General features: G+C 39.8%; 3 protein-coding genes across 7 annotated transcripts in view; all 3 read left to right on the top strand.

Annotated features, from left to right (window-relative positions):
- The first annotated feature begins 3,922 nt into the window (after positions 1-3,922).
- p2ry13 (purinergic receptor P2Y13) lies at positions 3,923-6,794 on the top strand. 2 transcript variants are annotated; one of them, XM_004075626.4, is made up of 4 exons: positions 3,923-4,253; positions 4,738-4,926; positions 4,998-5,381; positions 6,215-6,794. In XM_004075626.4, exons 2-4 carry the CDS (start codon positions 4,744-4,746, stop codon positions 6,692-6,694), a joined length of 1,047 nt encoding a protein of 348 aa, XP_004075674.1. In that variant the 5' UTR covers positions 3,923-4,253; positions 4,738-4,743; the 3' UTR covers positions 6,695-6,794. The 2 variants fall into 2 exon arrangements, with proteins under 2 accessions (XP_004075674.1, XP_020563887.1); XM_020708228.2 differs by lacking the exon at positions 3,923-4,253 and having other exon boundaries at positions 4,536-4,926.
- A 3,433-nt stretch (positions 6,795-10,227) lies between these two features.
- Positions 10,228-21,032, top strand: mfsd1 (major facilitator superfamily domain containing 1). 3 transcript variants are annotated; one of them, XR_013647076.1, is made up of 17 exons: positions 10,228-10,488; positions 10,668-10,720; positions 11,097-11,209; positions 11,321-11,363; positions 11,471-11,538; positions 12,693-12,801; positions 12,890-12,992; positions 13,473-13,571; positions 13,783-13,894; positions 14,289-14,345; positions 14,546-14,702; positions 15,764-15,861; positions 15,965-16,077; positions 16,188-16,235; positions 16,395-16,461; positions 17,664-20,106; positions 20,231-20,870. XR_013647076.1 is itself a non-coding variant. In XM_004075366.5 (17 exons), exons 1-17 carry the CDS (start codon positions 10,323-10,325, stop codon positions 20,288-20,290), a joined length of 1,572 nt encoding a protein of 523 aa, XP_004075414.1. In that variant the 5' UTR covers positions 10,228-10,322; the 3' UTR covers positions 20,291-21,032. The 3 variants fall into 3 exon arrangements, 2 of the variants coding, with proteins under 2 accessions (XP_004075414.1, XP_020563889.1); XM_004075366.5 differs by having other exon boundaries at positions 20,001-20,106; positions 20,231-21,032; XM_020708230.3 differs by lacking the exons at positions 17,664-20,106; positions 20,231-20,870 and adding an exon at positions 17,260-17,472.
- A 318-nt stretch (positions 21,033-21,350) lies between these two features.
- The window catches only part of schip1 (schwannomin interacting protein 1), a 247,031-nt gene continuing 240,471 nt past the window's right edge, over positions 21,351-27,910 (top strand). For both annotated transcript variants that reach the window (XM_020708229.3, XM_011482493.4), the window contains exons 1-2: positions 21,351-21,494; positions 21,718-21,805. In XM_020708229.3, coding sequence (XP_020563888.1) covers positions 21,472-21,494; positions 21,718-21,805 — 111 coding nt within the window. In that variant the 5' untranslated portion in view covers positions 21,351-21,471. The remainder of the gene's footprint in view (positions 21,495-21,717; positions 21,806-27,910) is intronic.

Here is a 27,910-nt window from a genome sequence, read left to right as displayed (position 1 = left end):
AGAATCATAAACATGTGAATGATGAAGTGTGTCCACACTTCTGTATACAAATGGGAAATTAGTCAGGAACAAGTCAGAGACTAGGGATCCCTCACATCATTTAGCTTCTAAATGATGCACAGTTTCCATGGCAAGACATTATAATTTAATGCTCCATTTCCTGTACTAATGGCTCACAGCATGGTGACCTGCATCAAATAAGAAAGAGAGTTTCTGTTTCTAAACAACCAATAATTAGTCTACAATTTTCTATAAAGCAGGAACACAGAAATCTCAGATAAGTTGCAATCCTTCATTCAAATGTTTGCCATAGTCCTGCATTCGTGTTGAGTTCACTGTGTCAGTTGGAGCATGACGTCTATATTGTCTTTGGCAGGATCATAAGTTTCCCTATGTTTGCATAAGTCCTGACAAATTGCCACTGCAAACACGATTGAAACGTATATTTGTTTGCCAGGAAAATCAGTAGTGTTTCTTAAGCACCTACTATGTCGCTACATTGTGACACCAATCCATTTCACCCCTTTGTGCTCAGGAAGAAACAGCCACATCAAAAACTGTAAGTTTGTTTTCCCATCTATTGGAGTTCTCTGCTCTTTTAAAGAGTGAAGACAATAATTGATTCTATAATATTTCAATCTTTATTAACATTTACAGAAATGCCATACGTTTTTGTAGTTGTTGCACACTCGTTACAATAAAATGCAAAAATATATTAAGAAAACATTTAAATAGCTTGTGTAATGGAAATATATAATTCCATTGTTAATCGAATACTTGTAGTTTTTCATAATAAAATATTTTCCTCTTCTTCTGCAACAATGTTGATATAGTCTGGAATTTTTTTGTCCCAACTTTAACCTGTGCAAACATTTTATTCATAGCTCAGACACTGATCTTGTGACATTTCCTATTATTTGCAAATCTGCAATTTTTTTTGCTTTCACACTAAACAAAACTGTAAGTGAAAATCTTGTTTGATGCTTGTGAAAATGCAACTTTTCGAATCCGCTTGGTGCCATGTGAGGTCACAGGGTTGCAAGAGCCTATCCAGCTACTACTTGGGCAAAGACAAGAAATATTTTATTTAATATATTTAATAAACAAAAGACCCAATCTTAAGAAACACAGTGTTTGCTATTACCGTAAATCTAACAATGAATATTAATTACATTTTGTACTTTTTTATAAACACTAATATATAGAAAATGTGACATTAACCTCTTTAGAGTGTGGATGCTTTGTACTTCTACTGTTCTAAAATGAGCAGACAATTAGTTCAGTGGATTTAGTTGAGACTTGTTTCTTTTGAGTAAGCTTCACACCATTGCAATGCATTTAGATCAGTAAAAAGAGTCAATCTATTCCCTATTCTAACCCACACATCAGCTCCTTTAGGAAATATTAAAAAAAAAAAATTCACAAATGATAAAGCAATATATTCTATTTATGAAAAAAAATTAAAAAGATATTGAATGAGAATAGCAGAATTGAGTAAGACTTTAAAGTTGTCCTACTAAACTAAAGTTATCCCACGATTTAGCCTACATTTTTATTATGGCATTCTAGAGTTCTAAGGTTAATCGTTTAATTGTAAAAATCTATTTAATCCTTTAAAATCAAAAATACAACAAATAATCCTTTTTTTTATCTTAAACAGCCTCCAACTGTGATTAAGACTGGTTGATAATGAATACTTTTTTGGATCTACGTTTAGATGCCAACAATCAAAGTGAGTGAAAACAAAAAATAAAATCCATATTGTGAAATGTTTTGATTGCCAAGCAGGATACTTAGCTGAAAATGTCTGTTTTCTCTCCTCAGGTGTTGTGAATCAATCACTTGAGGTGTCTTACAATGAATCCACATGTAAACTCTCATCTTACAGCCCTTATTTTGTCCCAGCTCTCTTTTTCATGACATTCCCCATAGCTTTATTTTTAAATACCATGGCTGCCCTGGTGTCCCTGCATCTCAAGTCCACCTCCACCTTTGTGGTGTACCTGAAAAATCTCATAGTTGCCGATATTGTTTTGACCATCATGATCCCAGTTAAAATTGCAGGTGATTTGCCTGGTACTTGGGAGGCGTTATCTATACCCACATGCCGTTTTTTCAGTGTCATTTTCTACAACACACAGTACACATGTATCGCTCTGTTGGGCTTTATTAGTCTGGACCGTTTCTTCAAGATCATGATGCCGCGCACAAGATTTGCTCAGAATCTGACCGTTAGCAAAGTGATTGCAGGCTCTGTCTGGGTGATCATGTTTGGAGTCACAGGTTTGCCAAATATCATTTTGACCAACAAAACAGTGCCCAGTGCCCAAATTAACGGCTGCATGGTGCTAAAAAGCCCAGCAGGAATAAGGTTCCATGAAAAAACAACACTATTTCTGAACGTTTTCTTTTGGATTGTCAGTGTGACCATTGCGGTTTGTTACATTTGCATTGTAAATAAAGTCATCCAATCTTACAGGAACTCTGGAAGCAACAACAGCCAGGGCAAGCAAAAAATCAAACTGCGAGTTTTTCTAGTTATCATTGTATTCTTTGTTTCTTTTGGTCCATACCACATTGTCCGGATCCCGTACACTTTTCAACAAGTCAGCACTTCCTCCACGACCACATGCTCTCAGATTGACATACAGATCAAGCTCGCGAAGGAACTCACCCACTGGCTTGCAACAACAAACATCTGCATGGACCCCCTTCTCTACGTCTTCTTGTGTCGAGAGTTCAAGGAGCAGCTGATGGCGCTGATGAAAAAAATCACTCACAGGATTTAACAAAGCTCTAAATCAACAATACGCCATTTGTCCATTACCGCATGTAAAAGAAGTAGATGTTCAACATATTTACGGTACTATTAAATTCAGCTCTGTGGTGGATAAAAAACTAGCAAAGGTCACTCTGCATGTCACACAAAAGACATACAACTAACATTTGCATTTTTATTGTACTCTATTTTTTGTGGTTACTGCTGAAGTTGGCCACGCATCATCATGAAAGTTTGCAAGACTTCAGATCATACCACACCATGCTCACTACTGTAGTGGAATGTACTGTTAAGATACATTTAAAAAATATTCACCAAGATCAGAACTGCTTTTACACCTCTCTGTCACTTCTGTCCATTTGTTTTCCTTAAAGAGTTGTGAAAAAAATTAAAAAATAAATTTGAAACGACAGCTGGTGGCTGTGGCTATGTTGCTTGTTTTCTGCTGTGTGCATTCTACCAAGCTCCCACATCTACTGGTAATGTGTGGGTTTCAAACCACAAGTCTACTTGCATTTAACACTTAGCAAATGCCTACTGTCAAAACAACCATGCTGAATTGGGACTTGGTTGTGGTAAACACAGGGACGTCACTTATCAGCTTCTTCTCTCCCTTTTGTGCATATTTTTGGCTCAATCCCACCGGATGTGCTGTTGGAGAGTTCTCAGAAAGTACTATTTTTATGACAAAAGTTATGAAGGCATCGCTTGTTCATATTTGATTTCTATGAAAGTGTGTGTTCACTGTTTAGGAGAGACAGCGGTTAAAGGACAAAGCAAATAACCTACTTTACAAGTCTGTTTGATGCATGTTCTACCTCAATGTGAGTTGATTATTGCTTTGATTAGGTTCTCTGGTGGCTTACTGACTAGAATTACGCTGTCTGAACAGTGCAGGAGAAAAAAATTGTTATCTGACATTGAGTGCATTTGCAGGAGGTCTTTGCATGTAAGTTAAGACCAAAAAAATGAGCGTTTGCATATCAACAACCACAGAAACTGACTCAAGCTAGCGGAGGCAGAGGGACTGGCACAGAGCAAAGAAAGCTTCTCAGCAGACAATTAGAACAGGAAGCAAGGAAGGAAGGGGTTTTTCACCCAGAGGAAGGCTGGCAAACTTATTGGGGTTGTGACAAGACAGCCACACAGTAGCTGCAGAGACCACCCATTGCAATAGATTCCAAACACATACACACACAAAGAGCACACTCTTAAATTCAGAGAGAGCTGAGGGGAAACACTAAAGAGACAGTTTTCTGTGTGTTTAAAGCGATATTAGATCCATTTATTATTTTTCTTGAAGCTTTTTGTTTTGTTTTCTTTCTTTTTAATGTCATGACTTGCCTTTTATCCAGAAGAAGAAAAGGGAATTGAACAATCTACCGCTTCCTTTTTTTTCCCCCTCTTCTTTCTTTAAAATTTGCGTCACTGTTGTTGTTTCAGTGTCCCATCTGGTTCACGATAAAGTCTTACGGTAAGACTCAACTTTTTCCTTCTTCGTTCTCTTAGATAAAGAACCTGTTAAAACAAAAAAACAAAAAAAACAACATTAGGATGCACTTCGGCTTCTATTGCACCTCCTGTTTGGTTGTCTTATTCTAATGTTTCTTTGCAAAGACAACTTGACAAACACTTTATCAGGCACAAGATAAATGCTGTAACGTAGCCTAAAATGTTTTTACATTTTTGGGGACTTGGTTGATATTCTGAAAATGAATCAATTATTGGTACAATTTTCCACTGGTTGATATTTTTTTGTATGTTATGGGATGTTTCTAAGATTGTGACCAACATCTTTGGCACTTTAGTATTTAGTAACTCATATTTATCTGAGCCCTGTGTTTGGTTTGACAGGAGCACTTCACTAATCATTTGCGTGTGGTTTTGATTTTTTGCTGATGGAGGCTGTAATATTTCTGTTCTTTTTAAAATTGTTTATCTTTCAACGAACCACAAAGGAGAAGATGAACGGCACCTCGCTTAACGAGTCCTTCAAGTGTGAAAAGGACAATCGTGTGACAGCAGTGGTGTTCCCATGCCTGTACAGTATCCTTTTCATCGTGGCTCTTGTTCTGAATTCTATGGCTGCGTGGGTCTTCTTTAAGATCCCAAACAACTCGACATTTGTGGTCTATCTGAAGAATGTGGTAAGCCACCGCCACAGGGAACCCAAATGTCAAGGCAGATACAGAAATCACGTGCTTTTTCTGCACAACAGGTTGTGGCCGATTTGCTGATGACCCTGACCATTCCGGTGAAGATCTTGAGTGACGCAGGAGTGGGGCAGCTGCGTACTTTTTACTGCCGATACTCTGCTGTTCTCTTCTACATCACCATGTACATCAGCATCCTGCTGCTGGGCCTCATCAGTCTGGACCGCTACCTAAAAATCGTCAGGCCCTTTGGGAAGTGTGTCCTCCAGCGGGTTTGTGTTGGCCAGCTGCTGTGTGCAGCTGTTTGGGTGCTGATGCTGTGTTTGGCACTCCCCAACGTCATTCTCAGTAATAAGGAGCCACGTATCTTGGGAAACAAACTCAAGTGCTCCTCCATGAAGAGCGAAGCTGGCCTATATTGGCATGAAAGATTCAACTACTTCTGTCAGGTAACTAGTTAATGAAAAAGTTATAATATATTGTGTAGATTTTCAACCAGTTTGTAGTTTTATCAGTTTTGTGATTCCACAATTGAAGGCACAACAAAACATGAAGACCATAAACTGCTTTATAGTCAATAGCTGCATTATTTTAAAGACAAAAAACAGCATATAAAGAAATATGAATGTGTCAAACACGAAGACCCCCTTCATTTGAATGGTGAGAAAGTAGAAATTATATATTTTGACTAAATTTTAAATGCTTAATTAAGTCTTTTAGACATCTGTTGTTGGTTGTTCCTAATTTTCTTCTCTAATTTGATATAACACTTTTTCATAATTGAGCATCATTTACAGCTGAAAAAAATGTAAAGACCCACTCCAATGAAAATAATGTTTTTGGTGTTTTTAATGTGTTATTGTAGCATTTTCCTTATGATGAGGAGATGTAAAAAGAAAATGAAGATTAAAATATAAGGTTTGATAGTTCACATACAACTCGCCGTTTTTATTGCACCTCTAATGCTAGCTTGGGCTTGTGAGGGGCTGTTAGCTAGCAGAAGAGAGTGTAAACAAAGAGATGATAGGAAATTAGGGCAGGCTTTCCTCGACACAGCAGTGTCCCACTCCCACACACACACAAATCGAAGTTCTGATGAACTGCTGCCGCTCTACACAAATTATGTCCAAAAAACAACAGTTTTTTTTTTTTAAATGTTGCCTAAAACAGCATAATTATAATTAAAACACCTCTGGTAACACTTTTAATATAGATCAAAAGATTATTGGAGTATCACTATAACCACATCGAGTGCCTCATTAAATGTTGTTTTGGTTTTCAGGTTGTCTTTTTTGGGACACTTGCCTTGATGGTGGTTTGCTACACCTTCATCAGCAAGAAGGTGTATGAGTCGTACAAAGCCTCAAAGAGCAAGTCCCAAGCAGCCCGTCGCAGAACCAAAGCAAAAGTCTTTGTAGTGGTGGGGGTGTTTGTCATCTGCTTTGCCCCTTTTCATATGGCCCGCGTACCATATACTCTGACTCAAACCAGGGACCTGAGGATTGATTGTCATGCAAAGAATGCACTATACATTGCAAAGGAAACCACCCTGTGGCTGTCTGCCACCAATGTCTGCTTGGATCCACTTATTTACGTTTTCTTGTGCAAGGTGTTCCGGAAAAGACTGACAAATACAATCTGTAAAGCCACCTTGGAATCTCCAACAGCAACGTCGACACAGATGCAGATGTTACCAATCAACCACACTTCTACACTGTCACACAACGGAGTATCACAGTTACCATCTGAACACAGTGAATAACTGTACATGACTGAGCTTGATTAGCATGATAGACTGTTTGCTGTAAACAAAGTTTGTAAGTCTTGTAAAAATTCCAAAAATAAAAAATGAGCTCATTGGATTTAGAGGAATTTAGAGGATGAAAGAAAAAGGGAAAGCATTCTGCAGTTGTCGTTCCTTTTCATGATTTCTATTTTGGTTCCGAGGAAGTGCTTTTGTCCACTGTTTGTTAACTCATCAAAACACGTTTCCTTGATTTGCTTACTGTCAATTTGAACATCCTGCCCTCTAATCTTGTACAATATGCGTTTCTCCTTTGCAAGACTTTGGGTACAGAGTGACCATCTTGACACAAGCAATTTCCCTCTGATTACCTCTGACTGACGGGAAATGACTAAGCAAAGAAACACAAGGCTGCAAGTGAAGCTGTTGAAACGTCTGTAAATATTTAAATATTTTTAAATGTATTTTTACCATTGTTAATAATAAGTTCTATTTTCCTTCTCCAGCTAAAATTGTATTATAGTAATTTTCAGATTTTAAATTTGCTCTCATTTTAATAAATAGTCATTACTAAACATTTAGAGTGGTTTTACATTTGTATGCAGGGGAACCACATAAATCAGACTGGAAGTTTAAATCAAATGTAAGACAAAAAGAAAGTGAAAAAATAAACATGAAAGCAAAAAACTGTGTTTTGTTTTTTTTGACAAATGTTGCAGCTCAGTAGCGCTGGGGCACAGATAATCAAAGCAAGTATTCAAAAACGTTCTTTGTATGTTACTTAGATACAACATTCTTTCATAGATACAAAAATTGCATTCTAAAAAAAAAGAAGAAAAAAAAACATGCATTCAATCTTCCTAAAAGATAGACTGATATGTGCTTAGTAAAACAATTTAAACTCAAGAAGAAATATTAAAACAAATTGTAAATTTAATTATGTATCAATCAGAAATATAAATGTTTATTTACATAGCAAAAGTATAAACAGATATCTTAGTTATTCCAATTTTATGAATTATTTGTTTATATATATATATATAATTTCTGATGAGCACGGTTTGGATGGGCACGCGGGAGCTGTCCAGTGCTGAAAATCATTCCAAAGCCTGCAGTGATCATCGAGAGAGGAACAAAGCTCTATACACTTGCGTGTATCAGGAGATTCGCAAGGTTTGTGGTTATTGTAAAAGTAACTATTTTACACTATACCATACTAAAGAAGACGGAAAAGAACTATAATTCAAGAAATATTAACTCTGGTAGTTTATAAAATGCACACTGATGTCCCACTTGTCCTGCTTTTTTGCGGTCGCTGTGCCGGTCCATTGTGGTGAAGAGAGAGCTGAGTCAGAAAGAAAAGCTCTCAATTTACCAGTCGATTTTTGTCCGGAGACTCACCTATATGGTAATGAGCTTTGGGTCATGTCTGAAAAAACCAGCTCCTATATATAAGGAGCCAAAATGAGCTGGCTCGGTCATCTAGAGAGAGCTCGGAATAGGACCGCATCATGAGGAGCCAGTTGAGGTAGCTCAGGCATCCGGCCAAGTCCTACTGGGCGGAGATGCTGGATATCGAAAGTCCCCCCCAGAGGAGCTAGAGAAAGTGGCCAGGGGAGAGATGTTGGAACGCAGATGCGTGAAAGAGAATGGATTAGAAATTGGATCGTCCATAATGAAAATACATTATGTATTTGATAATTCAATAAAACAACATTTCAATTCCTCATCTGTTTTCATTTTTTTTTAAATAACTTTATAGAATTTTAATTTGTTGTGGTCTTCTTGCACAAAATACAAAAAGAATTTGCAAAAAAACAAAAGGTTGACCAAAAGGCTTTTACAATAGAATTAGATTTTGACAAAATATCACAAACATTAGCGTTTGTAAGTGAGTGTAAGTTATTAGAAACTGCAACAACATTAACCAGATGGGCAAAATTTATCAGGGCACAGGTGCCCGCAACATTTCCCACAAATGCACTGCGAACGGTGACACCACCACAGTACCACCGGGTGCCTGCTCTGCTTTGCTTCAGTGGGGTGGTGACGCTGTGGGTGGATGAGCACAGGCTGTCATCAATATGGCCCATACTAGATTCACCTCCTGCTAAAACAAAAAAAGTAGAATTGTTTGCAGCAACATTGGTGCTAAACACGGATTTTTCTTTTCTTTTGGTGTTTGATTGGTGCAAACACTTTGTCCCAAAGTGCACATTCAGTTTTCATGGTTAATTTACTCATCATTTCAATTATACATGCTACATGTAATTCAGGGGGTGGAGCAGCTATTTTGAGTTAAGGCCTGGGACCCATGCATGCAATGCAATCAGACTTCATGGGCCTCCCAGCCTATACTGCTAAGAGTCACCTATGGACAAATTTCATACCTAGAGTTACTTGCTGTACGTTAAGGACTTTCACTTCACTAAATCGTGTCAACGGGCTCATAGTTTACATAGTCTGAGGGCTTGTCTTTGGTAGAGGCTTCGGTGTTTCATTATTTTGATTCAAAATACTATAAGATGGGGATCACAATCACAATTATCAGGGCTAACAAAGAAGTTATGGTTCCTTGAAAACTGCAAGGCCAAATATTTCTTTTCTTGTCTTTTTTTTTGTTTTTTTAAACGGGCTCCACGTTGTGTCTGCTCAGTTCAAGTCTGCAAGTCCTTTCAGGTCTCTCCCTAAGTACTGCGCGGCTGGGTCTGCAGCTCACCGCTCCCCCAGGGGATGGGTCAAATGCGGAGAACTAATTTCACACACCTAGGTGTGTGACAGATAATGTGATTTAATTAATTTTTAATGTATGTGCTTCACCGGTTTGAGACGTAAGGGACACTAAACATCCTGTCCCCCTTTGTAGCCAGACTTAGGCCTTGTCTGCAGCAGTGGGTAACCCTTTAGGAAACTTACAGAGTTCAGGATGAGACAGGTGGATCCAGCTTTGTCAATGAGCTATTTTTATCACTGTTGGTGTGGTCAGTAGTACTTGGTAGGAGCCTTTAGGATGACACCAGGTCTTAAGCCTAATAACAGGGGAGTCAGGCATGTGGTTACTCTTTTTAATTCTTTTGTTTTGTAACATTTTATTCATGTATTCCACTAATATTATACTATTTTTATTTGTAGTAAATACCACTGTGACAAGTGCATAGTTTGTAACTTTGATTTATTTTTATTTTTCATTATTATGACTTTTTATCTCATAATGGTGACTTTTGGTCACAAAAGTTTGACTATTATTTATTAATTTTGTTTTTCATCTCACAATTTAGCCCTTTTTGATAGGTAGGGTTTTTTTTATTTTATAAACGTTATTTTAAATGCCATAAATTATACTTTTGATCTCATTATTATGAATACTAATCCTAATAATTTTGACTTTTTTTCTTAGAAGCCTAAAGGATGACTTTAAAAAAAACGAAAGGAATAAGTAAACTTTTTTTTTTTGTGAATGAATATTACGCTGAATATTGTTTAAGTTTTGACCTTTTGTCCTAATCATGGTTGTATGTTGTAAAGCTGCTTAAACAGTGAGCGCGCGCCTTTGAACGCGCCTGGAAGGCACGCGCGTACAGATGCCACGTGACTCACTCGCCGTGCTGGGTCACATGATCGGTCGCTCCTCACCAAACAGTCGAACATGGCGGACTTCGTGGAGCGGCAGAACTTGTTGGAGGACGATGAAAGCTCCCCCGCGGAGCGGCGCTCAGCCTCAGGAGACGACAGACCGATGTCCGCCATCTGCGACCCCAGCCGCCTTCCCCACCGGGCGGTCGTTCTGGTTTTCATGTGCTTCCTGGGATTCGGTGAGCTGGAAACACCTTCCACCAAACCGGTTTGACGACTGGGAGGATTTTGGGATTACAGCTGCTGGGCGCTCCGAATTGTTGCTTATTGCTGTTTGTCGATCGATGTTAGCAGAAATGGTTAACAAAAAGGCTCTTATGTGTTTCTTGGTAAATCATTTGAATATATTTTTTTTCAGGAAGCTATTTTTGTTATGATAATCCCGCCGCACTTCAAACCCAAGTCATCCAGGCAAGTTGAAGAAGTGAAACTGTTTTTTCTTGTTGTTTTTTTTTTTTTTTTTACACAAAAATGATCTTATCTGACATTTTTAAACATATTATACAGATTGGATGGTTACAAAATCCCTGGATTACACGCTTTTAAACTTAGATTACTTCCAAACTTTTTGTACAAAGAGATAAAAACTCAAACGTTCAGTTATGTTTTTCACTTTTTTGTAAACATCTGGTTTCCTCTTGAAACAAACCATACCGTCTCTCTGAGTTTTTCTGATGCAAATGGGATGCATACTCTTATTGTCCTTTGCTGTCATGCAGCTTGCTGATTTGAGAAATAATAAGACGGAGAACCAGTCCTGACTATAATGTTTTCCTCCTGTCTCCAGGACTTGAACCTGAACACTGCAAAGTTCATGCAGCTGTACGCCTGGTACTCCTGGCCAAATGTTGTCCTCTGCTTCTTTGGGGGATTTCTGCTCGACAGGGTTTTTGGAATCAGGTATAAAACCAAGCTGCATGTTTACTTATTCCTTCCAGATGTTTGTGTAAGTGTTCCTTAAATGTCTGCCATGCTGATCATCTGCATTGTTTTGCTGATGTCCCCCCTTAGACTGGGAACTATCATCTTCTCCCTCTTTGTCTGCGTTGGACAGGTAGGGTTTGAAACGTTCCGCACATCAGATACTTGATAAAACTTAATTTCTTTTGCTATTTTTTTTAATTTGTTTAAAAAAACAAAAGTATTTGAACTTCTTCACAGGTAATTTTTGCTGCTGGAGCTTGGTATGATCTCTTCTGGCTGATGGAACTTGGACGTTTTGTTTTTGGGTAACCCCATCAGCCTATCAAAAGACATTTTTTATTAAAGTTCCACTCCAACAATAATTTTATACCTTGAGAAAGCGGTCTTTTAATTATTAATATAACGTTATGAGCCAAAATCAAGAACCCTTTGTCTTTTTTCTTAAGACATATTTTCTGCAGAGCGGCAGGAGTTCATAGGACATTTGCCTCTGATTTGAGGGGGGGGACTGTTGGTGCGGAAGTCAGCCTCCACTGATATCCCATCATCCCTTTGTTTACACTCTCTTCTGCTATCTTACAAACCCAACCTAACATTACCAGTGTAACAAAAGTGATGTTTTTTACCTCACAGTAAGGAGGCCCCCGCTTCAAGCCCCGGGTGGGGGACCTGAAACAGAACATCAATGGGGAACCTTTCAGTTTGGAGTTTGCATGTTCTCCCCGTGCATGTGTGGGTTCTCTCCGGGGTCTCCGGCTTCCTCCCACCGTCCAAAAACATGCCCCATAGATTAATTGGTTACTCTAAATTGTCCATAGGTGTGATTGTGTGTTCATGGGTGTGTGATTTGTGGCCCTGCGACGGACTGGCGACCTCTCCAGGACGTCCCATGCCTTCGCCCACCAGCGGCCGGGATTGGCTCCGGCAAAACGGGTTTAGAAGATGAATGAATAATTGTAGACTTTTATTTTGTTGTTTTATTTTTTCTGTTTTACTGATCCAAAAAATGATCTGAACCGTGACTCTAAAACCGTGACACGATCTGAAACGTGAGTTTTGTGAAGCGTTGCACCCTTAATCAGAGCGATCCAACTGTACAGTTTTGAGCCAGATTGCAGCTCAGACGTTGATGGATCTATTTGTCTACAAGTGGATGCATCAGAATGGAGCGGAGCAGGGAGACTTTCAGTTCCTACGTCACACCTGAGAGCTTTTTCAAACAGAATCGGCTCCCGATTCACCCCGATTTGAATAAAGAAATGCCCAGAAATGCAGTTTTAAGCTTAAATTCTTTGACATATTTACTCGATCATGAGAAAAACGCGACAAGAACATGTTAAAAACACCCTTTTCATTGGAGTGGGTCTTTAAGCTAAACAAGAAGAGTCTCTAAACCTTTTAGGAACACATGTCTAACTATGTCTTACATTCTTTATTTATTTCTTCATCTCTTCAACAGCATTGGAGGCGAGTCGCTGGCTGTTGCCCAGAATACATATGCAGTCAATTGGTTTAAAGGCAAAGAACTCAACCTTGTGTTTGGCTTGCAGCTGAGCATGGCTCGACTGGTACGGATTTAAGAAAAACAACAACGTAATTTCAATTTTTGTTTTTACGAGCTGACACAATGTGTATCTTTTTCCCTGATACATGTAGGGCAGCACAGTCAATATGAACATTATGGGCTGGGTGTACAACAAAGTTGCAGTTGTCGTTGGTTCACCTGGACCCACTACGCTTGGTGCATCACTCATGATAGGTATGTGACACACACCTGCCAAAACTCCATGCTTCAACACTAGTCTAAAATCATGAAGTGAGATTCTAGCTGCCTTTTGCTGCCTCCGTGCTGGAAACACTAGATCCTTTCCCTGCAAGTGCTGATCTCAGATTACACAGCCAGCAAAGAGAAGTAAGAAAGAGAACCAAAAGTGCAGCTCGCTACCTCAAAAAGAGTCACAAGGACAAGGAGAAGTGTCGGTTCAATTTTATTTCTTACTACGTGCAAAGAACTGCAACCATTTCTGCAGATCTTGCAGTAGTCTTAGTTTATGATATGTTTGTCCTGCTCCTGTGTTCTTAAAACTGCACTTTGACCATCTCAGACAAACGCACAAAGACAATTGTGTCAGCTAACACAAATCCAACATGCTGGGATAATCTTATCATTCTGAAAAAAGGGTCAATTGTTTGTTTGTTTGTTTTGAACTAATTTATCTTTTTCTTTTTCTCTTACTAGCTGCAGTGACCTGCCTCTTTTCTTTAGTCTGTGCATTGGTGTTGGGATTCCTGGATAAGAGAGCAGAAAGAATCCTTCACAAAGAAGAAGGAAAAACAGGTAACATGAGAAGTTGCCCTCCATCAACCTCTTTCCACTTTGACGCACCCATCAAAGATCACTAGAGGGTCCTGCAATATCAATGAAACATGCAGAGATTTCAAGGCCTTGCATTTTTTTCTGACCTCATTTAGAGCGCTGAATTCCAAGAGTTTCTTGTGATTATTTGCAAGTAAGTGTTGTTTCAAACCAATCTCACTCTGCCTTTTAGGCGAGGTGATCAAGCTGACCGATGTGAAAGATTTCCCACTCACGCTGTGGCTCGTCTTCATCATCTGCGTGGGTTACTATGTTGCCATTTTCCCTTTTATTGGACTGGGCCAGTAAGTAGTCTGTCAATTCTGTGACTCATACACAGCCATAACTCTTCCTCATTATTGCTGCAGTGTCTTTGCATTACTTAAGGCTGACAGTCCGAGCGATGCGTCGTTAGTTCCACTTCTATAGCTCAGGAAATAGGGTGATTAAGTAGGATGTCCAGTGCTTTGTCTAATGCATGAGACGCTTAAAAAAAATAGAAGATAAAAAAAAAAAGTGAAACTGTATGTACGGAAGTGAAGTGCTTGTGTGATGCAGTGCACAGACAACGCAATGCCAATGGGAACCAGAACCAATACGAAGAAGATTGAGTTACTCTAGCAACTCAATTTGCTCTCTTTTTCTGATCATATCTGTGCAAGTATATGCTGTGAACCGTTATCGTATTTTGACTTTCAGAGTATTCTTCATTGAAAAATTCAACTTCTCTCCAGCTGAAGCCAGAGCTGTCAACAGGTAGCTCACATTTCTTTTGGAATTAAATCTGCATTGTGGACTGTAGTATTTTTTAAGTATTTTTGTGGCTTTTTTTTTTTTAACTTTCTTTTCTTTTTTCTCAGCCCGTTTGAACCCAATTGCTTTACATTTAAGGAATAGTGAATCTTTGCATGATTTCAAAAGCATACATTTTGGCTGATGTGGCATATTTTTCCCAGTATTGTGTACATCATCTCAGCGCCTGCATCTCCCGTCCTGGGCTTCGTGGTTGATAAGACGGGCAGGAACGTGGTTTGGGTGATGATGGCCGTGGTTGCAACGCTTGCGGCTCACATGATGCTGGCCTTTACCTTCTGGAACCCATGGATTGCCATGGTAACTAAAGAAAGCAGAAATATGTGCTGTACTTTAGTGAACTATTGCACAGTAGAGTCGGGCGTGAAAGTTAGTACCTTTAGTCAAGCCATCATTTATATTTTTTAAATCTTGATGTCAGCCTTACCTGGTTTTATCAACCCCTAATTTCTGTTTTCTAAAGAAAATTGTTGATTAAGGATGCATTTGTCAAAAGTTACGACAAACAAGATCCAACTTTTCCTTTCAATTTTTAACCCTAGAAGAATTCTGTTAAATCCTTTCTTTTATCCAAATCTAGTTCAGGAGGGAATAAAATCTTTACAGCTGTGAAGATGCACGGGATCAGATGCTGGCAAAATTCTTTTTGTCTGTCTGAAACTCTTAGCTATGAAATATAAACTTTTCAATGAATTCAATAAGGAGAGATCTTGGGTATAGGAACAATAAAGATGTATTTGTGATACAAACATGTAGTTCATGGTCTTTTGGCAGTTAGAATCTGGGCAAATGACGTCTTTATTCTGAATGGATAGGCTCAGATGAGTAAAGCCCAGAGCCTAGACACCAATGGTGGTTGAGGCCAGTCCATGAGTGTTGGTCATGGTGGAGAATGGAGCACAGAGTAAACATCCATGAATTTCAATCAGAAATATGATTGTGATTGGCTGGGAAAAGAAGGCGGGGAATCTTGCTACTGGTTTAGAGTGAAGGTTTAATTGATGAGTAAGTGACAGATTACCTGGGAGTGAGGTAGGTCTTCTTTATTTTGTTTGGTTTGAGTTTACTGTGAAATGCAAAGTTTGCTTTTATAGCTTAAACTTCTGAATCATTTTTCCAAAACTTTTTTCTTTTTTGCTTATGTGGTTGTTGTTCTTTTAATGCATAGAGAGGGGTTTTTAAAATTGGCCTTTTATTTTAAGTCCTGAAACCAGAGGGAAAAGTCGATCCAGCAAGCTTTTCATTACGTTTATACCAAAATTTGATATGTTTTGTAGTTTTTGCTGTGACTAAAACAGATTTCCGAGGATTGTTTTTGGAACATGATGGCAGATGAATCATCATATCCCCTTGTCTTCCAGTCTCTGCTTGGTGTGTCGTACTCCTTGCTGGCTTGTGCTCTGTGGCCCATGGTGGCCTTTATGGTGCCTGAACATCAGCTGGGAACAGCCTATGGCTTGTACGTACATGTTTCAGTTGCTTAATAATATTTATTTTTCTTGGCTTGGACATCTCTTTGTTCATATAACTGTTACTTGTCTTGCTGCATTTTTGCCTGGCAGCATGCAGTCCATCCAGAACCTGGGCCTGGCTCTCATTGCCATGGCAGCCGGCGCCATCCTGGACTCCAGAGGCTATCTGGTTTTGGAGGTCTTTTTTTGCGCCTGCATTTGCAGTCAGTATTTTTATCTCTCTTTTCTGCTTGTCTTCTAAATATTCCGTTTTACCAAACTTACCTGGCACTTTTGAGCAACAATGTGGATTTCTTCTCCCTTTATATCCCAGTTGCATTGATCGCTGTGGTGATGCTGTACTTTGTGGATTACGTCAAAGGTAAGAACTTTATCGTCCTGGACTCTCCTGCTTTATTTCTTGTTTTCGCCTCTCTTTTTCCTCTCTACCCTCCCCTTTTACTACCCTGCACGTCTTTAGCTCCCTCTACACTCAGACAAATGCATTTCATAATCCTTTTGTTTGTCTGTCTTGCTCCAGGCGGGGATTTGAATCAGTCGGCTGCAGCCAGAGCCAAACTCCAGAAAGAAGCCACGTCGGATGCGGAGTGAGTAGCATTCATCCTTCATCTTTCATAACTTTTTTTCCAAACAGCTTAGCCAAAAAAATGATCTTCCCATTTAATCAACTATCATCATTTAAGGAGCTACAAAGGTCTTTGTTAGTGAATCTAGTCTCACTGAAGCAGGAAGTGTCTTTAGCTGTACTACTTTTTCAGTAATATTGAGATTATCAGTTATATAATAACAAATTATAAGGTAATGCCAATACTTCTTGAAAAACTTTCAATACTTGAAAATCTTGTGTTTTATAGTTGATGGCCTGATATGATAAATAGTTGATTTTGTCACATATTGAGAAATAAGTGTGACTGTGAGTGTCATTATTTTCCAGTTTGTGTTTTCTTTTCTTAAAGGAAAGAAAGCGGGTTAAATAAGGTCCACAAATTCTGCCAAAATTCGAAATTTGATCAAAATATTTCCTAACTGAGAGGGAAAGTGTCCACTGCAACAGACTTCAACTCAGGTTGTGGATATGAAAGAAACCACAGTGGCTAAAAAAACAAACAACAACTGCTCCTATGTGGCGTTTATGTGGTGATTGCCACCTAATATTAGCATCTGGAATCACATTTTTGGGAGGGATTTAACAAAACTCAGAAAAAATCAGTGTGATAACTATAATGCAACTCCATCTAACTATTTAAACTCGGTTCACCCTTCTGATTTTTATTCATTAAAAAAGAGTAAAATCTTGTTGGTGGAGGGAAAACTGAACGTTTGTGACTGTGTTAAATGAAAATGTTTTTCATCTAAGATTTCTTTATGCTCATTTTGTTTTCAAGTTTATTCCATCTTTTGCAACATGAGCTGCTGGTACTAACGTGTAAGATCGAGCATGAGTTGAAGGAAAAACCGGATTAATTGCAACTTGATGCTGTCAAACTCTTCTCTGTTTCATCTTGACCTTTTTAGTGCATCGACTGAAACCTTGGCCTTCATTTCATTTCACCCGTAGAGCTGGCTGCATGTCGGCCCAAGCACCTGTGGTTGTTATTTAGATCAGTCTCTTTTTATACAAACCACACCAGTTCTCTTTCTGGGCATGATGGCTTTCTGTTCTTCTTTGCATGAGATTTCTCAGAAGTTGCATCCATTTCGAAATCCTCAAGCTTATTAATTGCATGTTTTTTGGTGACTTACCAGTACTAATTTATTTTTGGTCCATGCTGTAATTGATATTTTCCAGATGATGATGATGATGATGGTGAACGAACACACATGGTCCTGGGTTTCAGAGCCAGGAGCCTGCACTGTCCCCCCCAGGACTGCGGGACTGACTCCGCCCAGTGATGTCATCTGTGGTTTTTCGCTCCAGAACTGACTGTCTGGATTGGCTGTTCCGTAACCCAGTGTCTTAAACTGACAAATGACCAAAACCCGCTTTGGACTCCAGTTTACACCGACTGTTTCTGGGCTCAAACTGACTGTCAAACTGCTTCATGATGACACTTCTTGACAGATGAAACAAAGTCGGGATTCTTAATGTAACTTTGACCCTTTTTGTATCCAGAAGGACGGTGCATACATCCCAAATAAGTACTTGATTCATTGTGTTGTTGCACTTAAGATATAGGATTCCTATATCAGGTATTATATGTACACTTGCTGAACTGGTTCAGCTACTTATTATTTTTAACTGCATTATCAAATGATGCATGGCTGTAACACTCATGCTACTTTCACACCGGGTATTTGTGGAAGGCGCGGGCTGATTGTGGGTTTTTGTTTGCCCTTTTTAATGGTGTTAGTACATGTCTGACACTAGTACATGTACTAACAGTTAGAAGAAGCTTGGTGCGAAATGTCAAAGAAGTGCAAATCTTGTGAATTTTGCACCAGGCTTTTTCTTTCCCAGCTCTATTCCAATATATGAAAGACTTGATGTCATATAATTCTGGCACAAACCGCAGATATTAATTTCTCCCCCATGATCAATTCTCAAGTGTTTGGCACTTCCGTGTATTGAAAAGGACGCCATCCATACATCGCTGCCAAATCCATGTCCCTGATTGGTCAAAGTTAAACGGGTTTAACTTTTGACGCTTGCTCAATTACTGTGCGTTTTCTACATAGAGCCCAAACAAACTTGTGTAGCAACGCATGAATGCAAGAGTGGGCGCTCGAACGTGTGTGTCCGTGCCTGGTGTGAGGAATTTTTCAAATATTTTGTTCTAAGGCTTCCATTTAAATTCAGTTTTTACAAACGTGTTACTTTACCAAGCTCAGGGGAGGTCCGTGTAAAAGCACTCAAATGGTTATGGGCCGAAGAAACATAGTCGACGCACTTCGCTCAATTCTTTTAGGATTCCAGTAATGTTGCATATCTACAGTCATGTGGAAAACAAATCAGGACACGCGATCCGGTCTCGGATAAGTGGAGGAAGATGGATGGATGGATGGATGGATGTTTACAGCCCGTCTTAGGTCAGGAACTCTCCACTTCCTAGTTTTCAGCGGGTGCTTGGTTGGTTACGTTTGGGTTTTGCATCATGATTGTGTTTTTGGTCTATTTCCACTACCTCTTTACTTTCTGACAGAGGGTGTCATATCTGTCACATCCTCTGATATACAGCAAAATTCATGGCGGCATCCATAATTGTGGGCAGGAAGAAAGGACAAGGTACATTCAAAAAGCTGAGTAACAATTGACTAAACATTTGCAGTTTATGCTTGTAAGACTAAAGAGGAGGTTTATTGATGAAGTTAAGGAGGGCATGAGGGTGGTTGGTCTTCAGGAGGATAGAGTCAGATGAGGGAGGAGGATTCACGCAGGACTGATGCATCTGTGTTTCGAGTGACATTCAACGAGCGTCCCAACTAGAAGTACAACTATTTTTGTTAAATTACATTCGTAGATCTTTAAGTTTTTTTTTTTTGTTTTTTTTTCAGATTTCATACTCAGAATCGGTTACGGTGCGAGTAAATAGCCATGTATCCCAAAGTTTACACAAGTTTTTATGTATATCGTAATTTTTTTTTCCACATGACTGTATATTTTTGTGATGTTGGCTAAACATACACTTATCTCATTTGGACAAAAATGCCTCAATGGAAATATTAAAAACACATTAAACACATGCAGGAAGATAGTAACTAATAAATGAACCATTATTGTGATTGCAAATTAAAACGTCTGAAAGACATGGTTGTCGTCACTTGACCTCTGATGTGACTTTAAGTTCAATCTTTGTTCAACTCATTGGGTTGGACCCAATAATCCAATTTGTATTTGATCTGTGTCAAAGTTTGAAAGCGTAAATGAGAAGAAGAGAGAATCCAAATAGACAGGAAGATAAATCATAAAACGTATTTTTTTGCCAAATAATACAGTTGTTGCAGAGATTTATGACATTCAATTAAACATTGATTCTTTTTAAGCTGTGTTTGTCTTGCCTACTTTAAATACACTACTTCTACAAGCTTTTGCTGCACATGTTTTAGTCATAAAGATAATAATTCTGGGGTGTTTTTGTGAGCATAGATGTTTTGGATGTTTAAGGTGGTCGGGTTGTTATTCCTGCAGGGCTAAACGGAGACCCATCAAGCAGACACAGGGTGATTTTGCGAGACTGGCACCCATGTCTGCTTTTGGTCTGCGCAACCGGTACCTCTCCAGGCTGGGGGCACAGGTAGGTTCACACACAAATATATAGATTTTTGTGTATACTTTTCTATTTGTAAATATTTTTTTATTTCTTGTATAACTGGTACATGAGTAATGCGGTATTGCATCTTTTTTGTGTCTGACCCCAGCTCCCGGACCACTGCTCGGCCCATTTGTCTTCACTGGCATACAGGAGTGTTCTGAAATGATGCCAGTTTTGTTTTGTCTGCTCCTGGAGCAGCATTTAGATCTTTGAGCAAACGTGATGCAAAGAAAGCTGATGCTTCTACCAAGCATTGCATTTTGAACCAAAAATATTGCACATTTTACCCACTACAACAAAAATGTGTCAATATTTCCTACATATTTTATTGTTATTTAAATTTCAGGGTGATTTTGTTTTGGGCTTTTAAAGGGTATCTGTTATTTGATAACTTGCTGCCACTGCATCAATTGTTTGTGTTCTATATGTTTTTTTTCATATGGTTAAGTGCCTTTTAATATCCAGCAAATATGAACATTTCAATTACATTTCTTACAGTAAACGGTCAGATGCAGCGCATTTGCACAATGCGACCGACAGAGGGCGCCAACTCATTTGTACAACTTTAAAATTCATGTCCGTTCAGACGTCAGAATAGGGGACAGGTGGAATTGGATTTTTGTTTCCCTTTTCACAGGTTGGAAAAAATTAAGAAAAAAAATCTAACTTTATTTTGAACAATTGATTGACAGCGAAGATGCTATAACTTTATTTTATAGAAAAATAAAGTAACATTGTTTCCTAAAGCTGTTGCTGGATTTGTTATACTCTATTCTTTACTAAAAAACATTTTAGGTATCTGTCAGCCCTATTTTTTCAAAGCACCACCTGCTGCACGATCAATGAGACTGGGTAAACAGCCAAATAAAATATTCTCAAATAAAATTTGGCCAATGGCACATGTTGAATTCTTGCTTGTTGGGCTTTTGTATCATTAGTAACAGTTTTGGAACCTATAGCATGTATACATTAAATTGCAAAATATGTTTAAGTACATGCATTTTCACGCATAACAAGTATGATTTTCTCAAATTTAGATAAGTTGAAGTTATGAAGTGTGAAAATGGAGAGTATTAAGATATCTAAAATACTTTTATTTAACATTCCCCCTGACATCTTTCTAGGAGACATCGGGGGGGGGGGCACCATTTGAAGCGCAAAGTCGAGAAATGATAATCAGATAACAGGTGCAGGGGTGTGGCTGTGTTAAAAAAAATAATAAATAAAAAATTAAAAAAAGAACAGTACGCGCAGACGCTCAGCATCCCATTGGCTGCCAGAATTTTCCAAGAGTGGTCTCTGATCCGCTGCGCTCCCGACTCACTCCATCTGGGCAGACGGCCCGTCATGCTGAGGAACAGCGCGTCCAGGTCAGTGTCTCATCCAACCACTCCTCCTAACGACAACTATTCAGCAGCTGAGGATGAGCGTCTGCCGCTGCAGCACTAGCTGCTCCGACAGACACTGATTAGTGTTCAAATCCTGCATAGCTGTGCTCTGTCTGTGCCGGCGGACGCTGCGTACTCTCCACTGCTGCTGCCGGGCTATTAAGCCTGATTTCTGCGTGTCTAAGTTTAAATACCGCTCTTCCAGGAACATGCACCAGGGAGAGGAGCCCAAGCTGCGCAACGGGAGCCTGGCGCGGGAAAGGAGGCACCTTGCTCTGCACATCAACAGCCAGGTAAGCCCGACCTACCATCACTGATGAAGTGTAGACTTGTTCGGATCAGCTCAGGAAAAGTATGAATGGACTTGGGAAGGGGCGAAAAACTGTTTCAGGAATGATGTCATCCCGTTAAAGCCGGCACTGACAAATGTTTCTTAGAATTTCAAGCAAGGACACAATAGGCAAATATTAAAACAAATCATCCATATTTCTTAAGTCAGATGTCCTTAGTCTTTATCCAGATGACTTATTTGGCTGGATTCCCTCTCCACTCTGAAATGTGGTTTGAAAGCTGTAAAAGTAACAGGTTACTTCATCATTATTTTCATGTTTGCAATATTAAATAAATCGCGTCCAAACAGAAATCATTACATTTCCACTTTTTAAGCCATTATGCTTAGTTTTGACAGCAAAAAAAGTGTTTTCTGTGTGCCCCCCTAGGTGGGCAGTTTCACCTGCCCAGTGAGCCTCTGAATATTTAATGGCAGTGATGTAGCGTTGCTGCAGTATAGGCGGCTGTGGATATTGAGTCAGAGATCTGAGAGCACTTTTCCATCACTGCTTCCCACTTTACCCCACGATGTATTATAATGGTGCAACCCTCTGAATGCTCTCAATCAGCCTCGCACATGTTCTCCTTTATTGCTCCTTTAAACTTCCTCGCTTAAACTCCAGATGTGGTCAAATCAGAGGCCACACCAGAGGAGGCTCCTGTCAGTCAGGAACAGTAGCGGTTTTAGGCACGGGCCATACGGGCGATCGCCCGGGGCGGAAAAATGACGGAGGGGCGGCGCCAGCGGCTCAGCTCTTGTAAAATACTTTATGCATCACTATTGGTTTACTTATATCACAGAGTTTGTAACAGCCTGAAACCTGGCAGCGCCCCCGCCCCGCAGCTGCGCTCCCTCCTGTCTTTGAGAAGTAGACGCAAATGTGTGTGAGAAGGAGAAGGGAGGGGGCGCGGGGTGAAGAAGGAGAAGGGAGGGGGCGCGGGGTGAAGGGTGCAGGCTGAGGTGAGCACGGAGCACAAAACGCATGCGCAAACCTGGCTGGATCTTCTTCCAGGGGGGCAACGGTCGCGGGCCGCGGCTCAGTGCTTGATGAAAAAATAAAAATAAAAATTGCGCCGCCATGTAGCGAATTGGCGACCCTGGGTGCAGCTGCACGCGCTCCTGCTGTAAATGAAAGCTGGTGCCCAATTTAGAAAGAAAAGAGAAGAAGAGGAGAAAAGAGACAAAGAAAAGGTTATTATCGCATAGCTAGATGCACGTTTTCTAAATTCGAATGCTACCTGCCCTACAACAACAACAACGTTGCAGAGGAAAAATCTCTTGTTTGGTCTATCATGACCAAAACTGAAGTAGGCCCAAATATTGCAAATAACGTCATTTTTAAGATATTTATTCTTAAATGTTTGCTCTGCCTTAACTTGTAACATTAGTTATGATTCGTGTGTCTGTCTGCTCTGCTGTAACACAAAGTTTTTGTTGTGTTTTATTGTTGTATATTAGTTCATAATGTTAAATAAGCTGTGATGGTAGCATGCTGCTGCTGCTGCTGCTGCTGCTGCTGCTGCTGCTGCTGCTGCTGCTGCTGCTGCTGCTGCTGCTGCTGCTGCTGCTGCTGCTGCTGCTGCTGCTGCTGCTGCTGCTGCTGCTGCTGCTGCTGCTGCTGCTGCTGCTGCTGCTGCTGCTGCTGCTGCTGCTGCTGCTGCTGCTGCTGCTGCTGCTGCTGCTGCTGCTGCTGCTGTTAGCTTTTCAAAACTCCAGTTGATCAAGTCATACCTGAGATCACCAATGTCTCAGGAGCAATTCACTAACCTGCTGTTGTTAGTATCAATCATTCAGGGGGGGAGCAGATTTCATATGATGACGTTATTGACAAGCTTGCATCAGGAAGGCCACAAAGGTTAGGTTTTAGTTAGTGTTTTCTCTTCTTAGTGGTGCAGTTACATTTATTCTAGTGTATTATTAGTGTGATTTGTATTTTATAATATTTATTTCAGATTGTTTGTGTTTATTAAATATTTCCTAACTGCATTTTCAGTTACAATAAATGGACAAAGTGACTCTATGGGGGGGGGGGGGGGCCTCGCCCGGGGAGTAATTCAGGGTAGAACCGCCACTGGTCAGGAATTGCCAAACAAGGTTTGCTGACTGCAGACTGGTTATCAGCTTATAAAATATAAGTTAGAAGACAAATGTTGGGTCATTGGTTCTGAAGACTAATCAGGCAGAACTGCCCTGAGAAAGACATTCATCTATCCAGCTATTACCCCGTAATCAAGGAGACAGCTGAATTTTACCGCCATGCCGTGTGGTGTGACTAACCGTCTTACTTGGAGCTTATTTAAACACTGTGACAAATGGGGTTACAATTAACAGACTGTGAAACATATTGTACAGGTGAAGTAGCTGACCCAGCACTCAGCTGGAATGTTAATTCTCGAACCTTACTGTTGGTTCCAATTCATTGAGAAAAATGTCTATTTTAGTGTTACACAGACACTGTAGATGAAGAAGTCAGGCCTGGATGCAGCACACGGGATCACGGAAGGATGTACATAGTGTGAGTGTGGTGCCACGGAAGTGGTCTCATATTTCAGAGGCGCATCATCATATTTCCCCCGGTGGGACGCTGCGGCGCTTAGAGCCGTTTGTGCCGGCTCACTCCGAAAAGCTCGATTGAGTTGTAATAACCTGCACAGAAGCAAAGATGAGCCTGTCAGATGAGACTGTTTTAGCCTCATGATAGAGACACGTCTGTGTGTTGTTCCATTTGTAAATTTTTGCCATAGTTTTAAAAATATGTCATCACATTGAAACATACCCTCAATTCTATAACTCATTCAAACGCCTCACATGTGACCACCCCAATGCAGAGAGTTTCATTCATTTGCTCTCATCCATTTACTATTGCTAATGTACACAATGCACTACAGTGGTGCAAAACATAGGATACTAATAATAATAAATTTTAATCAATGTCTAATTAGATTTTGTTTAAGTGATTGAGTGATTGACTGATGTTTGACTGAAAGAAGATCTTAATCATGATCTTACTCTTCACGTGTCCCCCTTTTCTTCAATAGGATAATGAACTGTCCACCACAAGCAAAATAGTGATCACATCATGTTACTCCACACATTTCCTGTAATCTTCATCTTTCTGGAGAACAGGAAATGCTCCGCCCACTTCTTCTTACCCCTTATTGGGACTTTCTCACTCCCTTGGTTGTAGCTGTGAGCTTTACTGCCAGGGAGACTAAAGAGTTCCTCAGAGCCATTGGGTCAGCGGAAAATACATTGATAAACACTTTACATGATATAGAGTGGCTAATAGGGGTTGCTGGAGTTCAGTGGAGTTGGTAGACACCTGCTAAGCGATCGGTTGCAGGTTCACTTCCCAGGGTTAAATAAATTTGTGTGCTAAGTCAAAACTCTTAAGCAAGCTGGTTTGAAATGTCAGAAACCCTGCTGTTGCTTTGAATACAATTATGTGTTAAATAAGAAAAAAAGTAAAATTACCTTAGATATTTGAGAATCATAGAATAAAATGATTGTTGACAGAATTGAACTCTTTAGTCTTAGAGACAATTCCGGAATATGATAAGTCGGTCTGATGCACCTACTCTCTCAGCAACGCGAGTTTTGTGTGAACGCCTATTAGTATGAAACTCGCTTTACTTTCAGTTGATATCAGCTTTCAAGCACGTCTTTGTCTTTCTTCTTTTTTTTTCCGACCATTTTCTCATCTCTAATTGACTTTTAAAGGTTTGACACAAAACTACATGACGACATCCATGCCTGCCGGTTTGCCCCAAAGCCATAACAGAAAATTACATATCAAGTCAGGCATTGACGAGAACACATCAGTGAAGGCCTGCGTCTCTCAGCAGTCTTGGTTTGAGCCCGAGCTCAAGAGTAAATGTCGACTCCCGTATTACTCCTTGCACGTACCTCGTATGTAAATTGATTTCCGATGTTGCGATTAATAAGCATCTCCGGTGATACGGCTGCATCTGATCGGGTATTTCCACAAGCTGATCAACAAGTCAAGCTACAGATGGACAGCAAGTGGTCTGATACTTCAGTGCATCTCTACAGTGAAATCTACTGAGAGCACACTCACGTAAACATGTGTGTTTGTGCATGCAGCTCTCTGTGCCGAACATGCATGTTGAGGTCACGTGTGTGGGAAGCTTTATCACTGCGGTGCTTTCCTTGAAGGGCACCTCTCACATCCAATTGACACCGTAGGTGTGAGTTTGTGTATTTCAGGGACGCCTCCTATTGATCTCTGTGATAGAACTAGGACTCTGAGAAATTAGGATTTTAATAAGTCATCAATTAAAGGGGGGAGACTTTCTGCTGTGACCTGTTGTTTTCTTCCTTCCTTCCTCTTTTCTGTCTGTCTCACATTTTTCAGCCACTTAGAGCCTATTACCGTCTACCTTCACCTCCCCATTCACTCTATTGATTGCCCTGATTGGGAAATTGAAAATAATGCAATTAAGCTGTTTACATGGCCGGCAGAAGAGGTTGTGTTACTTCTGCAAAACTATTGCATGTGGCTGCCTGTATTGGTTTACTAGATTACCCTGCTTGATTCAAATATTCCTTTGCTCTCATCATCTGAAATTGCACTACTCCTTAGGGATATTTTAATATAGCTTGACTGCATTTTATTTGACAGGGCGAGGCATTATAGTTGACATTTGCAATGGCAATGACCTGTAGATCACAATCGGCCTGTTTTATCGCGATAATCTATTGTGACAGATTCAACAGATTGTTATTGCTGCATTTTATGTCGTTTAAAGATGATCTCACTGGCAAATAAAGCTCTACTGCTTCCATTTGTTGTGCATTCCTTCTCTGACTTGAGTATCTGGGTTAAATACCCAATAAATGCTTGCAAACACTTGTTCATGCAGTAAAATTTGTCGGTGGCTTCCTGCCTAGCATTTTAAACTCCTAATCTTTGCCGACTTCATTGAGTGAAGAAGCGATAACATCCAGAATGGTACAGCTAGGACAGCAATAACAATCCTCTGGTGCGCAACTGCAGACATAGAAGGTTTTGGCTTTTTACAGATTCAACATGTTGTGCAAATCTGATAAAACTTACAGAAAATATTTGACCTTTGTCTTTACCATCCAGTGTTGTATTCCTGCACCATTATACAAATAAATTATTAACAATACAATGTGATTTCCTGGATTCGTTTTTTTTTTTTAATTCTGTCTCACAAATGAAATGTACCTATGAAGAACATTACAGACCTCTTATCTTTTAAATGCCATGTCACATGCCCACTAGGTACATTTTGCACATATTGGACCGATAAAAATTGGTCATACGCTAATATGCGTGGAAAAAATGAGAACGGTTGTAGTCTTTGCATTACAAATCACCCATGTTAAAACCATCGAAGAAGTACGAATAAACCACATAAAGAAAATGTAAAGTAAAGGCCAAGACTGGCTCAAAATTTGTGCATCATTTACGTAATTTTAACGTGATGAGTGCGCGGTAAAGGTTATACATTGGTACATTCGTGAAAACTCCATTAGACATACATAGAACAGTCGTGGGAAGCCACAAATTTGCTTATGCACCTCTGAACAATCAGGCACAACTGCAAAATATTTAAATAATAATTTCATATAAACTATGTAAAATGCGCATAAACTGCGTAATTCTCAACTGACCAAAATTTTGAAGAGTTCAAAACCGTATTCAAGTACAGACTCATCGGCCGAAACCCTCAACGGTCATCTGTGCACATCGACAAATGACAAACACAAAATGTTATATGTGGAAAATGTGCAAAACGTAGTGGCTGTGTGACATGGGTTTTAAGTGGGCCAACTTGTAGAATCAATGACTGACAAATACTTTTCTGCCCATCTGTATTACCAAAAACACAGCACCAAGATGGGTGTGCACGAGGTGACACAATGTCTTATGGATTATAGTTCTTTAAGACAGTGTTTTTCAACCAGTGTGCCGCGGCACACTAGTGTGCCGTGGGAGATGGTCAAGTGTGCCGTGGGAAATTGCCCTCATTAATCATTAACTGATCTAAAAACATTTTCCATCTCCAGGAAATCAGCT

The sequence above is a fragment of the Oryzias latipes genome, chromosome 13 (assembly GCF_053564925.1).
Source record: "Oryzias latipes strain Hd-rR chromosome 13, Olatipes_Hd-rR_3.1".
Classification (NCBI taxonomy): Eukaryota; Metazoa; Chordata; class Actinopteri; order Beloniformes; family Adrianichthyidae; genus Oryzias; species Oryzias latipes.
This window is presented reverse-complemented; position numbering and strand designations above follow the sequence as displayed.

Bases quoted from the DNA above. Each gene is read 5' to 3' on its own strand.
- p2ry13 (XM_020708228.2), top strand. From the start codon at position 4,678: ATGGAGGCTGTAATATTTCTGTTCTTTTTAAAATTGTTTATCTTTCAA. The intron at 4,927-4,997 runs GTAAGCCACCGC...TCTGCACAACAG, and splicing joins TGGTCTATCTGAAGAATGTG to GTTGTGGCCGATTTGCTGAT. The intron at 5,382-6,214 runs GTAACTAGTTAA...TTTGGTTTTCAG, and splicing joins GATTCAACTACTTCTGTCAG to GTTGTCTTTTTTGGGACACT.
- mfsd1 (XM_004075366.5), top strand. From the start codon at position 10,323: ATGGCGGACTTCGTGGAGCGGCAGAACTTGTTGGAGGACGATGAAAGC. The intron at 11,364-11,470 runs GTAGGGTTTGAA...ACTTCTTCACAG, and splicing joins TCTTTGTCTGCGTTGGACAG to GTAATTTTTGCTGCTGGAGC. The intron at 11,539-12,692 runs GTAACCCCATCA...TCTCTTCAACAG, and splicing joins CTTGGACGTTTTGTTTTTGG to CATTGGAGGCGAGTCGCTGG.